At 35.9% G+C, this 15,281-nt stretch overlaps 1 protein-coding gene across 2 annotated transcripts; it reads left to right on the top strand.

Moving 5' to 3' along the window:
• Window positions 1–1,315: 1,315 nt before the first annotated feature.
• Window positions 1,316–6,860, top strand: LOC114355306 (location of vulva defective 1). Of its 2 annotated transcripts, XM_028308091.1 has the most exons (3): window positions 1,316–1,407; window positions 1,552–2,043; window positions 5,500–6,860. In XM_028308091.1, exons 1-3 carry the CDS (start codon window positions 1,375–1,377, stop codon window positions 5,671–5,673), a joined length of 699 nt encoding a protein of 232 aa, XP_028163892.1. In that variant the 5' UTR covers window positions 1,316–1,374; the 3' UTR covers window positions 5,674–6,860. The 2 variants fall into 2 exon arrangements, with proteins under 2 accessions (XP_028163892.1, XP_028163893.1); XM_028308092.1 differs by lacking the exon at window positions 5,500–6,860 and having other exon boundaries at window positions 1,552–2,997.
• Window positions 6,861–15,281: the final 8,421 nt, after the last annotated feature.

Raw genomic sequence — 15,281 nt, 5'->3', positions numbered from 1 at the left:
TGTACTAGTACGGAAAAAAAATCAACAATGTACTTACACAATTTAGTTGGTGCAGATATAATTCGCTGGAGCAGTACACAGACGAGTGTTGGGATTGAACACAGACGTGGTGGGACAGGTATAGGTGTAGCCATAGAGTGTGGTGTTAGTAGTGCTGGACACGCAGAGCGTGTAGTTCTTGCACGTCGTGTCTGACGTCACAGCAAACCGGCCAATGGCTGTGCAGGTCACTGTCTGTGCGTGCACATACACGATCATTGCAGAGCAGAGGACCTGAAAAAGTTACCCTCTCGTTAAGGTTACAAATATGTGAATAGACCTTTGAGATGAATGTTACAAGTCACATCGAAACTTGAATGAACTTAAATTGATATTACCACTTGTTAAACATGACTAAGTATATAGGTTTGGTCTCTTTAATGATAATGATAAGAATGATACTTACAGCAAAAATGATGAAGTTTATCTTGCAGCTCATTTTTGTAAAACGACTAAACTAGTTCATTAAGTTCAAGCAATCTGATGAATAACGTTTTCAAATCCACCATTTTATATTCTGAGCGAAGTTATGGTCATCTCATAAAAGAGCCGAAGACGTAATTTATGAGTTGAATCCTAAATAAATAAAATCCAAAAGTCCTTGTGCATATGACTTGTATGTGATAAAAAGCCTATAGATAAGCTTGCACTTTAACAGCATTACTATGTTGACCATCCATTACAGTCGTTAAGTATATTGCCCCAATAAACTCTTTGAAAACTATCGACTTTCTGACGGCACTATGTTGGTTCTTGATAAGAGATAACGTTGTTTGAATACGACTCTAGCTTTACCTAGATTCCTTGGAGGTGTTGTTTGTATGATTGTCAGCTGCACCGTCATTTGTAAAAGTATGTAATGATGTGTCACAAAGTTATTTCCTTGATTCATAAAGCTTACTCGTGAGATCATTCCTACATACACAAATTTCTGAGTAGGCCTATTTATTTTCCCAATACCTACGGCTAAAGAAAATTTATCAGCCTTTTTAAGTCTAGGTTACTACTAAGTCATGTTTTACAACAGATCACTTAATAAGTGGATAGTTACTAGTTTTACATCGATTTATCTATGCAAGTATAATATGAAATCTAACAGAACAATAGTAGGCAATGGTAAAACATCAAAGGGAAATCGAAGTAAACAAACAATAACAAAACAAAGGGTCGTTTTAATTAGCAAATAAACGGTAATTACTAATTATATAATCCGTTGTTTGTGGATAGCCTTATCCGACTAATAAACCCCATAATCTTACATCGGGGATGATCTATGTTGACTTTGCGGCTAGTATAAAAGTAAGAATCTTTGATCGGATAATTTAGTTCAAGATCATGGCGAATCATATTAACATTGCTGTTTTTCTCGTGAGTGAATCTTTTTTAAATTTTAAATTATGCGGATCGATGCAGCAGTCTTTAGCTTGATATGTTGTCCACCCGGCTTCTACATACTTATGAGTTTTTCTTGCAAAACTAATATATGAATCAGTTCAAATTATTTTATTCTAGGTCCTGTGTGTAGCATGGCAAGCCTATGGTGCAACAGTCAACTGCACCGCGACCGGCGCTGGGCGTTTCGCCAACTCTGATGATACTACGTGCCAGAACTACACCTTATGCGTGTACGACAGTTCCACCGGCACTTACCTCAGCTACGACTACGTTTGCCCCTCTACCTCTGTCTTCAATCCCAACACTGGGCTCTGCACCGCCTCAAGCAACTACGCCTGCACCGTCACCACTACAACTGTAGCGACAACCACCGTCTCCACTGAAACGTGTACAGCCGAAGGCTTTTTCGTAGACTCGAGCTCTTCCGACTGCTCTACATACATCCAATGCGTCCTAATTGACGGGACCTACGATGAAACCACTCTGACATGCCCAAATAATACTTACTACAATCCAAACACTACTTTATGTGATTCTGATTACGAATGTACCACTACTACAACAACGGTTACTACGGAGGCAACCACTACGGTATCGACGTCATTTTCGTGTACTGCAGCTGGGCGATATGCGAACCCTGCAGATTCAACCTGCAAAACGTATTATTACTGCGTGGCTACCACCACTACAGGAAACTTCACGGAGTACCTCTACACCTGTCCATCTACTTCTTTGTTCAACCCTACGTCCAAGCTATGTTCGGGTAGCTACACTTGCTCATAATTTCCATCGACACAGTTGTTTTTAAGAATGAAATTATTGTAATCTGTTCTGTATTTGTTGACAGTTATTAACATTAGAGCTTAGGAGTTAATAAAACAGTTTATTTTTTGTTAAAAATGTAATAAAAATTGAACGGACAAATCATAACAGGACATGCTTAGAACGATTTCTCTTCATTAAACGCCTTTTTTTTCTTACTCCTGAGAACTTAGAACTGACTCCCTGTGTGTTCTGACCTTCCATTATCAAAACCGAAGCAAGTTTCCTAGCTATAACAAGGTTGTGATTGAGGTTTAGAGCAGAATCCTTAGGTTCTAATGATGATTCACTAAGGCTCAAATAGGGATGGCTCTTGTGTGGTAACAAGCTAAGGTTTGATTTCTTCATAGTAGCGTAGAAATGGCGAAAATAGTTTTCTCTAGCCTTGTTTATAACTGACGCAGGGACTTTCTTCTTGGCTTTATCCTTGTTGTCACCAACTGTGACCGTGCTTGAGGTACTATCGAAAAATGACGCAATAGTAGGGTATGGTGACCTTTTATCATCATTCAGGGATAATTCTTTGGTTGCCGTCGTTTTGTCGCCAATGGATTTGGTTAAATCCTCGTAGTCGAATTCGGGAAAACTGGTCACTAAGTACGTAGACTCATTAACCCGACGAACTTGGTAAGTTTTCACACTGGTTGAGAATGTAAAAAAGCTAATTAAAATACATTTTATTATTAAAAAATAGTTGAGAGCAATCATTAAAAATTGGTCAAATATAGATTTTGCTTTTGGTGAGCGACATACTCGTTCATGACAATGACATAGGTTCATGACATTGACATAAACCATAAAGTAATTTTGACAAAATTAAAAATATTCGATTTGCAATAAAACTTGCTTTTGGTTTTCAGCAACTTTTCTCGCTTTTTCTGAAACTTTTCCTACCATATTTTTTTTCACATAGGGATGTTTGAACATAAATTAACTTAGTATAATTAAACATTTCGCAAACTAATGTGAACAAGTTAAAGTACCACAGAAGTGCGATGCTATCACACCTTCGAGTAAAAAGTGAATGAAATCAGACAATGGTCGTCGAGAGTAGGCTCCCATAGCGAAGAATCAAGGTCAAATTTGTCTGGCAAATCATCCAAATACACCTTCTTGAACCTGCAAGGTAATTTTTACTTTGTTCTTTAGATATAAGTGTTATTGTAGAATGGAAGGATGGATAGCTCATATGCCGTCTGGGGGAAAGAGTATGAGACAGTTCTCGGTGTTGTTATTGTTTTCAATGCCGCACGTACACTCTTCTTAATTGCTACTTCCGCAAATGAACAGAACAACTGTGGAGTAAGTGGCATGACAGTCATATAGCATTTGAAATTTAACTTAGACAAATTAAATAGATAGGATTAATTATTATAATTTACATAATTTATCTAAGCTAACCTACTGAAAATTCAGTTACTAAATAAAAATAAACTAATTTCTTGCGTGTTATTACTCTTATACTGTACTTCACGTTAAGCTGAAAAGTATCAGCAAATACAGTGGCGGATGGCTGCCACTGTATTTAACCTACTGTAAATAAAATAATTTTCTAAGAGTTTGATACAGACTACTCTATAGTGTTCCATGTTCTTTATCGCCATTAGTGTATCAGCTTTCGCTCAATTGTATTTATAGTTTCCAGTAATCCTTCGATTGAGCTTTACTTATTGGTTTGTAATTTTATCTACAACAAGTTCAGTACGCGTCATCACACGTGTGAAAATATTTGAAATTTTCCGGTATTTGCATTTTTCATTCATGCTCCGCTCCTATTGGTCGTAGCATGACTATTGGTAATTGGCCTTCCTCGATAAATAGACTTCAACACAGAAAGATTTTTTGAATTCGAACAAGAGGTTCCAGAGATTTAAGATGATGATACTCGTAGATGTAAAATGTGATCTTTTACTTACTTATGTTGGAGCAAGCTTTCGCGAAATATCGTTAGAACTTGTCTCAGGAGACTTGGGAACATTGAAGTAATATCATTTATGTGCAAGTAGCAAGTAATGTTAGAAATAACAAAATATAGCACTTTGGAATATTCCAATGTACCTAATACACACACACACACACACGCACACATACACACATGATAATATAGTGGTAATTTCTCTTATCCAATCCAAATTTTCAATAATAAGACTATTAATAATGTTACTTAACTAGTATTATATAAACTCCATTTAACCTAATTAGTATAACACAGGGTGGAAAGCGCTGGCAGCTGTGACACAGTTTATACTAGTACAGCTGTCAACGTGTACCTCTTGTTAAGTTGTGTGGGTACGTAAGTACTTATCCATTATTTATCTGAGATGTTAATTATAAATTACACTTTACTTATAAGAGGAATTCTTGTACTTACTTGAAAGTTCAATAAATATATTATTATTATTATTATTATTATCATAATATGTATAATAAGATTTTTCAACGGATGACTCCAAAAAGTTAGTAAATTAGTCTTGCGGAGTGGCGATGATTTAACGAATCCTTTTGAAGCACACAGATACGAGTAAAATTTGTTTTTAAATAACACTTTTTAGAGTCGAAACTACCTACTCGGAAAAGTCATCTCTTCAACCACTAAGCCGAGTGTGTCACAGAATTTTAAAGGCACATTCCCGATAACGTTGTTAAGGAATGTTTTTAAGACACTGATTTTATGGTGTCGAGAATGGTCACAGTGCCCCATCATGGGTCATTGGTCTTGATGGCAGATGGCGGACGATGTTATGTCTGATATTTCGTCACCTCATTGGCTATGCGTCGGACAATTCGCAAAGTTTCGCACTCGCCATGCAACACGAATAGCAAAAGACGCACATTTCGCGTGATGCGATTTTAAGATATCTGTGCAACTCGAGGAAAAAACTTATTTCCATTCGTTGCACTATAATGCGTTATTTCAATACATGCATAATGCATTTTATGTAACACTTGGTAAAGGACAACGTAATGTAATGACCGATTCATAAGTTAGGGATGTTCACCAAAAATAAAATATTACTTACGGAAATGTTTTCAGGAAAATATTATGTGTGTGAATCAATTTTAATGAATACTAGCTGACCCGGCGAACTTCGTACCGCCTTAGCGTAGAGATTTTCTTTATATTTTTTTCCGTAAAAACCTTGTACAGAGTATTAGAAAACTACAAAAAAAAATCAGCCAAATCGGTCAAGCCGTTTTCATGTTATGTCGTGACAACGGAAAACGGGTTTCATGTTATATATNTGTACTGCTGCTGGGCGATATGCGAACCCTGCTGATTCGACTTGCAAGACCTATTATTACTGCGTGGCTACAACCACTACAGGAATCTTTACGGAATACCTCTACACCTGTCCATCTACTTCTTTGTTCAACCCTACGTCCAAGCTATGTTCGGGTAGCTACACTTGTTCATGATTTCCGTCGGGCACAGTTGTTTTTAGAGTCATCGGCTTTGTACTTATTTGTTTATAGTTAATTAACATACAAATTACCTAAGTAGAATTTAGGAGTTAATCAAAAAAGTTTATTTTTTGTTAAAAATGTAATAAAAATTGAACGGAAAAATCATAACAGGACATGCTTAGAACGATTTTCCTTCATTAAACGCCTTTTTTTTCTTACTCCTGAGAACTTAGAACTGACTCCCTGTGTGTTCTGACCTTCCATTATCAAAACCGAAGCAAGTTTCCTAGCTATAACAAGGTTGTGATTGAGGTTTAGAGCAGAATCCTTAGGTTCTAATGACGATTCACTAAGGCTCAAATAGGGATGACTCTTGTGTGGTAACAAGCTAAGGTTTGATTTCTTCATAGTAGCGTAGAAATGGCGAAAATAGTTTTCTCTAGCCTTGTTTATAACTGACGCAGGGACTTTCTTCTTGGCTTTATCCTTGTTGTCCCCAACAGTAACCGTGCTTGAGGTACTATCGAAAAATGACGCAACAGTAGGGTATGGTGACCTTTTATCATCATTCAGGGATAATTCTTTAGTTGCCGTCGTTTTGTCACCAATGGATTTTGTTAAATCCTCGTAGTCGAATTCGGGAAAACTGGTCACTAAGTACGTAGACTCATTAACCCGACGAACTTGGTAAGTTTTCACACTGGTTGAGAATGTAAAAAAGCTAATTAAAATACATTTTATTATTAAAAAATAGTTGAGAGCAATCATTAAAAATTGGGCAAATATAGATTTTGCTTTTGGTGAGCGACATACTCGTTCATGACATTGACATAAACCATAAAGTAATTTTGACAAAATTAAAAAGATTCGATTTGCAATAAAACTTGCTTTTGGTTTTCAGCAACTTTTCCCGCTTTTTCTGAAACTTTCCTACCATATTTTTTTTTAACATAGGGATGTTTGAACATAAAATAACTTAGTATAATTAAACATTTCGCAAACTAATGTGAACAAGTTAAAGTACCACAGAAGCGCGATGCTATCACACCATCGAGTAAAAAGTGAATGAAATCAGACAATGGTCGTCGAGAGTAGGCTCCCATACCGAAGAATCAAGGTCAAATTTGTCTGGCAAATCATCCAAATACACCTTCTTGAACCTGCAAGGTAATTTTTACTTTGTTCTTTAGATATAAGTGTTCTTGTAGAATGGAAGGATGGATAGCTCATATGCCGTCTGGGGGAAAGAGTATGAGACAGTTCTCGGTGTTGTTATTGTTTTCAATGCCGCACGTACACTCTTCTTAATTGCTACTTCCGCAAATGAACAGAACAACTGTGGAGTAAGTGGCATGACAGTCATATAGCATTTGAAATTTAACTTAAACACAAAACAATACATTTTAAGAATTAATTCATAATTTGTACATTCATAATTTATCTAAGCTAACCTACTGAAATTCACTTAATGTAGGTAAAAAGTATTAATTTATTATAAGCGGTTACTAAATAAAAATAACTATCTTCTTATTTGTGTTATACTCTTGTACTGTAACTTTATGTTAAGCTGAAAAATATCAGCAAAGGCAGCCTGATCCACCTACTTATGTAAATAATTTTCCAAGAGGCTGATACAAACTACTCTACAGAGTTCCTAGTTCTTTATCGCCATTAGTGTATCAGCTTTCGCTCAATTGTATTTATAGTTTCCAGTAATCCTTCGATTAAAAGCTTTACTTAATGGTTTGTAATTTTATCTACAACTAGCTGACCCGGCGAACTTCGTACCGCCTTAGCGTAGAGATTTTCTTAATATTTTTTTCCGTAAGAACCATCCTTGGACTTCCACAAACATTTAAAAAAAAGAATTATCGAAATCGGTTCAGCCGTTCACACGTGATGCCGTGACAACGCGAAACGGGTTTCATTTTTATATATATAGACAAGTTCAGTACGCGTCATCATACCTACGTGTCAAAATGTTTGAAAGGACATTGTCAGAAACCGCCTAAAAAACCGCCCAAAAACATTAACCCATCATAATTATTTTCTATTTTTTTTAATACATTAAGCACCCTTTCATTCTAATGGACACTTAAGCATTGAAAAATTAAATAAATAAGTCTTTTAACGTTTATTCTATAATACTATTAAGGTAAACGGCTACTAGTTCGTGATAGTACGTAAGTTCGTAAGTTTTTTTTCTAGCTCAAATAATAAGCAAATGGAATATTATTTATAAAAATTCTTCATTACTACAAAAACTCTATTATTTAAGCTATCTAAAAAACCAAGTACCAACATTGTGGCGCCAAAAATGAGAGCTATACGAAACTTCAAACGCTCAGAGAGCCAAAAACAGCCGTATGGCGTGCAAAGGTTGCTCTCACCCTAAGGTTAGTGCTCCAACTTCTTAAGCTTATAGAAAGGCGAAGGAACGCCCATTTGAATAAAACTTGTAATAGTGGTTTCATGTGTTCCTTGACAATTGATTTGGCTTAGAAAAAAGTTATAAGAAAACGTAAAATTCCTTTAAAATTGCGATTAATTGACTCACGAAATAGCGTACATATTATTTTTCGGGTGTCCCCTATTTCGTGACACTACCGAATCAAGGATATTATGGATAACATTGTGATGCTTGGTTTTTAAATAATTATTTATGATAATTGAAATGTAAGTTATGAAACAAATGATGCATTTATTTAAGTTTCTCATGACCTAAATTCGGTATATGTTTCGTTCACTAGAATTAATATGACACGAGTTTGAAGTTCACATAAATCGTTGCAGCCCCCCCACATTTCTAATGGTTGTATAAATATTTTCACATATTGTTAGAATTAACAAATCTAAATTTTATACGTAGGTACGTACCTACCTAGTTAGACTCACATTATTTCTCATAAATTATTTCAGGTAAGTAATATCGTCAATTTCACACAATTCATTTATTCTAAATGTATATTTTCGTTTTTAAATTATTAAACCCTTAATCATTATTAAAATATCCTAACTCGATCCATAAAACCTTATCCCGAAATATGAGTTCACGAACTTAGAATCAGAGCAAAATTTTATCACGAAACAGGATCCAAACAAGAGGTCCGCAGAACAATTAATATTAAAAAAAGTTCAAACTGTATACCTATAATTTATGTATTAAGTTACTGTCAAAAGACCAAGGTTTAGCATACAAAAGCTTTCATACTGATATCATGCTTGGTTATTTTTAAATAAAATGTTAAAGTCGTAAGTGCCTTAATATACCGAAGTAGGGGGCACTTACCTTAAGTATACTTACACACAAATAATATAATACTAGTACAGACACATTATCCCCTACTAGAAACATGGACAACCTAAGTCGGCAAATCCTTCAGGCCCGTTCGGTTTCCTTCTGGTGCAGCATCAGCAGCGACTTGTGCGTCCCACGGGTGTCACCACCCGCGAGGGCTCACAACTAAGTAATTCTAGCAACTTGAGCGGAACTCGTATCTATTCCTATTCGTAGTATCGCAGTAAGTATCCTCGTAAGTAGGCAAGTACTCATGGTCAACCATGGCCTGAGCCATCGCACTGTTGGGGACAGACCTGTCTTGTATGGTATTCCATTGGGGCGCAATACCAATGCGCATGCGCATAATGGGCAACATCTACTAGGTAAATTCCATGTTTTATTGTTGAGCGCGGATTTACCCTACCAAAGGCGCCAACAACTGGCGAGTAGGTAAGTAGGTGCCTACAAGAATTGCTTGATAGTTTGATTATTCAAAATATAAAATCAAAATTGATGTCCTCATTTCTGATGAAGTGATTCAATGATTAAAATCTCTTGCACTGATGGACACAATCAAAGTCACAATGGGGTGACGTAATATTTTTTATCCACAACGAGGAAGCTCTTGGCCTGCATCTCACCTGATGAAAAAGTGATGATCGGGCCGAAGGTGGAAGCGAGCTTCCTGCTCCACACCACCTTATTCCTCCTCAGCCACCGAGGAACCGGCTATCTTACCTCCAACTGCCGGAACACAACAACGCTGTTAACACTGTTGTTATGGCGACAGACTTGGTAAGATGGTGGTAGCTAACTAGGCAGGCTTATAACAATAAGCCTTACCACCAGCCAAGCCGAACAGAAAAATCTCTCGGGGTGGCATGTCAGGGCACACCCCCTGAAAAAGAAGCTTAGATACGCTAATGGGAAAACTTAGCTTTTAGCTCTTGGTTGGGTTGCAAGCAAAGGCTGCTGCAAGAATGCGCAGGAACACCAGACTTCCAATAAGTCCGCATCAGCCACGTTAATCATCAAAACAGGCAAAAATGTAGAGAATCGGCCAAAACCTTGTATAAGGACCTGAATACCTGCGTCCATACAAGATCCCTCCTGCCAACATACAACACCTTGCAGGAGTTCATAAAGATCGTCCGGCCGTACTTTGCCACCATCCAGCTCTAAACCAACCACGGTTATCATAAGGAATATCTATAGGTATCGTTTCCATATTGTCGCAGATGAGCGCTGTCCCTGCGATGACCAGAATCCACAAACTTGTAAACACCTCTTAACACAGTGCCCTAGATTTGCTTCAGCCCGATATAACCATGAAATACATTTACCAGACATAATTAGAAAAGAAGACAGCAAAAAGCTTCAAAGCCTACATTACCCATAATAGTCGATCACCTAAAAGAATTTTACCAAACTTAAGGAACTTATAAAAACCAAGAGCTAAGCTAAGTTAGTTACAATCCTATATACAGGGTGTTAGGTAAATGGGTATATGAGCCGACACTAGCCAATGTTAACATGGGCCTATAAATGATATTATGGTGAAGTCAGAAATTTGATATCATTATTTTAATTTTTTAATTTTCATACAAAATAAGTTTTATAAAATCCGATTTGTATGAAAATTAAAATAAATAAAATGAAGATATCAATTTTCTGACTTCACCATACCATTTATATGACCATGTTAACATGGGCTAGTGTCGGCTCATATACCCATTTACCTAACACCCTGTATACCTACAATGTGTCCGGGCATGTAGTGATCAAACTTTAAGGGCGTAATCTATGGATAATTTTATCGATGAAAATACTTCAAATTTGGGGCTTGACCCATTTCTCGCAAAATTACAAGGATTTAAGTTTTTAATTTTTAGTTTTCACCTCTTCCTTCAAAAACAAGTGAAAGCGTGGGTAACTTATAACTAATAAGCAAAAATTTTATATCATGCGATATCCAATAAGTAAAATTATCTATTAGATGAAGTAGAAAACAGACACAAGTTTCATACATTTTAAGGGAGGAAGAATGGATTTAATTAGAAGAAAACATGACTTTTTTCACTTATTTTTTAGTCTTTTTCCAACACAATAAAAACCAGGTCGTTAAGGTATGTTTTATTTGCATTGTATTATTAGCATTTAAGCTATTCTACAAAACGAATATAAATTTATTAGTATTAGTCTACGTCTATTAGTTTCGACGTAATTGTTGAACAAAGATACCTAAGGTAAACGGCTACTAGTTCGTGATAGTACGTAAGTTCGTAAGTTTTTTTTCTAGCTCAAATAATAAGCAAATGGAATATTATTTATAAAAATTCTTTATTACTATAAAAACTCGATTATTTAAGCTATCNAAATTTTAGGCAAATATTTTTAGCGGCCAAAGTATAATAGTGCGAAAACAACTGTCAGGCTAAACAATAATAATTGTGAATTAAAAGTACCTATCGGTCAATGTGGTTTGGCTAAATGAAATTTTTATTTTAGCCTACCGAGGGGCACCCGACCACGCGACCGTGCTTGTGCCGCTTAGTTTTATACATTTCCTAATACAATATTGGAATTCTATAAAATTCCTAGGAAAAGTATACATTTCCTAGGATATGTGCGTATTAAAAAATCTCTGAAGCAATATTTTATACATTTCCTAAATAGCTTCGGAATTGTATACATTTCCTAGGAAAAGTATACAATTCCTAGATTTCATACATTTCCTGTAACATATATACTCAACATCAAATAAACCGCACCTTCCGCGACGCGAACTTTAACGATTTTCTTCTGACACAATCATGGTGCCCCAACAATATTGGTGTTATTTGAAAGCCCAATAAATATCCTTAAAGAAAAACACATTTAATTTCTTAATAAATGATTAACATATACCATAAATGTGACTTGAAAAAATACCTCACTTTGGGCCCACCTATGGGATCAATTAGATCAATTTTTATGGTTATAAAACCAAATAATGAACTCACGTGTCCTCTTTAACAGATGGATAGCGATTAATCCCCACTTAACAGTTTTATAACCATAAAAGTTGGCTCTAGCGTAACTACCTATTTTTTGAAAAAGTGACTCTGGATCCTTCTAAAGACACATTTTTGGGGTAAAAACCTTTCCTTTAATGAAATGAAGGTTAGAACTAGGCTTTCAAATGGTGCCAATATTGGTGGGAAGTGGGGAAGCATACGTTTGAAAATGCTTGTCGCGGGAGGTGCGATTTATTTGATGTCGAGTGTATATAGATTAGTAGAAAGAAGGACAATAGCTATTAGGTAATAACTACTAAGTATGTTTTTTATGTTGTGTAAAAATCGTGATAGTAGGTTTCTAGGAAGACTACATTCTAATTCTTCAAGTTAATGACGGCGAAAATACATATTTACCATGATTTATTTATTCTGAGGAAATTGCAATGAGGGTTCGCGGTTTCGCGAATGAAAAATCCGCCAGATGGCAATACGTAGACGCGAGGTCCAAATGCTGCATGATTGGTTATTTTTGACATGACATCGACAGATATGTCAAAATCCACCAATCACGCAGCAGCCAGACCCCACATCCACGTCCCGCCATTTAGCGGATCTTTCATTCGCAAAAACCCTCATTAGTGAGTACGTCTATCCTCATTACCGGCCACGATTCAGACACATTATTTATTGAATGATCAAACGAACTTACCAAGTGAAGTTCGATCTAGATTATCCTGTTTTCGCCGAAGAGATTTATTTTACCATGTAGTACCCCTGTACGACAACCCAATCCGCACACAATATTCAGCGTAGTAGTAGTAAAAAACAAAAGAGCGGGCAACCCCACCCCTACCACGCTGTGGGCTCGGTGTCCGAGCGGTCTCATTATATTTAGAGAAGAGATGACATTGACGTTTACCTCCAGGGAAGAAGATATAGAAATCTTCGGGTTGGGAGGGACCTTAAATCTCTTCGGCGAAAACAGGATAATTTAGATCGAACTTCACTTGGTAAGTTCGTTTGATCATTCAATTATTAGAACTTTAGACATTTCTCTCACTTTAAGCGGCATTGGATTTTTCATCGAATTTTGAAACTGTAACAGATATATTAAAGATGATCCCATATTGTTGTCATTGTCTATATCAGTGTTATGATCACAATTCTTTTTATTTTATTCATGACCTTCGACCAGTTGGACACATTAGATAGCTTCTTGTAGTATCGTGCAATATATTTTTAACTTTTAATTAAAATCTAGTCATACTGTAGCAATTTGGACGATTTATTTTATTTACAAGATCGGTATCTTATTGTCTATGATGACCGCAGTCAACATCACTATTACATGGATTCCTAACAATGAAGTACGGCATTGCCTTGTGCCGATTTTACATAGATTTTATCGACACAAATTATGGAACTTCATAGGATATGGAGCAGGCCACGCCCTAAAATGTCCGGATGTCGTCATAGTATTATGGAATACATATAAAATACTTTTATTATTTCATTTTTTAATCCTCAAGTGTCCGTTACAATCTAATTAATATTTAAGTATTCAAAAAGTAAGAGATTAATTTTGATACTTTACTGCTGTGCCCAGGAATCTAAGGCGGTTTCTGACAATGTCCTTTGTTTTTAAATAACACTTTTTAGAGTCGAAACTACTCGGAAAAGTCATCTCTTCAACCACTAAGCCGAGTGTGTCACATAATTTTAAAGGCACATTCCCGATAGGAATGTTTTTAAGACACTGATTTTATGGTGTCGAGAATGGTCACACACAGTGCCCCATCATGGGTCATTGGTCTTGATGGCAGATGGCGGACGATGTTATGTCTGATATTTCGTCACCTCATCGGCTATGCGTCGGACAATTCGCAAAGTTTCGCACTCGCTATGCAAAACGAATAGCAAAAGACGCACATTTCGCGTGATGCGATTTTAAGATATCTGTGCAACTCGAGGAACAAAGTTATTTCCATTCGTTGCACTATAATGCGTTATTTCAATACATGCATAATGCATTTTATGTAACACTTGGTAAAGGACAACGTAATGTAATGACCGATTCATAAGTTAGGGATGTTCACCATAAATAAAAATTAAGAAAATGTTTCCAGGAAAATATTATGTATGTGAACCAATTTTAATTAATATTGGTAGAAAGAAGGACAATAGGTATTAGGTAATAACTACTAAGTAGTATGCTTTTTATGTTGTGAAAAAATCGTGATAGTAGGTTTATAGGAAGACTCTACATTCTAGTTCTTCAAGTTAGTGATGGTGAAAATACATATTTACCATGATTTATTTATTCTGAGGAAATTGCAATTAGTGAGTAGGTACGTCTATCCTCATTACCTGCCACGATTCAGACACATTATTTATCTCTATCATTAATCATTAATTACATCAGTAGGTATTATTAAATTTAATACATTCATAATAATGTAGGTATTACTTCCTAACTTTAACTACTTTTTCGCCATGATTCCGGTACAATGCTACCGTTGAAATTGTTTATAGGCAGTTTTAATTAGCATTAGCCATAAAAATAAGGTTAATATGCATGAAATAACAATGTTCATAATTTTTCATATTGATTTACGTGTTTGTGAGATTGAAAGATAGGTAATTAAACTTGTCAATTACCTAACTAACGTTACAGCGTTATTGGTAACGTTTCCGACGTGTTTATTCTTCAATAACATACTGAGTCCATAACCGAGTAAAAGTCTGCTCGTTCACATACGTGGACGGAATCGCACTACTTTGCGAAAGCAGCTGCTTGCTATTTAGTAAATAAAACATGTAATCGTTTGCACGAAATTTTACTTTTCACTAAATAACATTGAGGGAGTTGTGAATGCTAATTTTGTTGTGAAACCTATCATTGGTTTCGCAGTCATGGCTGATCAGTGATCAGTAAAAGAAATGTTCGTGTGTGGGTATAATTGATTTGATGAGTGTAACATCCTGGATTACTTACAGCTGTAAGCATTGGGTGAATCCGTTATGTATACAGAAGTCGAGAACATCAGACGTTATAATATCACGTAATATTATTATGACCTTCAGACCGCGATAGTGGCGATATTTTTTGCGTAATAAGAATTACTCTATCTACAGTTTCAGTAAAAAAAGAAGATTTAATAAGATTCAATAGTCACATTTAAAAGTTAAAAACTAAGGCTGAGTTGCACCACCTAACTTTGACCGTAACTATAACGATAATCGGTGTATTTTGTATGGAGTTTGACCGATTTTTGACGTTTGTTAAAGTCAAAGTAAGATGATGCAACTGGGTTGCATCTTTCAATCTGACCCAAAGTTTC

This window comes from Ostrinia furnacalis, unplaced genomic scaffold, assembly GCF_004193835.3.
Source record: "Ostrinia furnacalis isolate ACB-3 unplaced genomic scaffold, ASM419383v2 OfSCF2378, whole genome shotgun sequence".
Classification (NCBI taxonomy): Eukaryota; Metazoa; Arthropoda; class Insecta; order Lepidoptera; family Crambidae; genus Ostrinia; species Ostrinia furnacalis.
This window is presented reverse-complemented; position numbering and strand designations above follow the sequence as displayed.

Excerpts from the sequence above, each read along its gene's own strand:
- LOC114355306 (XM_028308091.1), top strand. The coding sequence starts at position 1,375 with ATGGCGAATCATATTAACATTGCTGTTTTTCTC. Across the intron at positions 1,408-1,551 it reads TTAACATTGCTGTTTTTCTC|GTCCTGTGTGTAGCATGGCA; the intron begins GTGAGTGAATCT and ends ATTTTATTCTAG.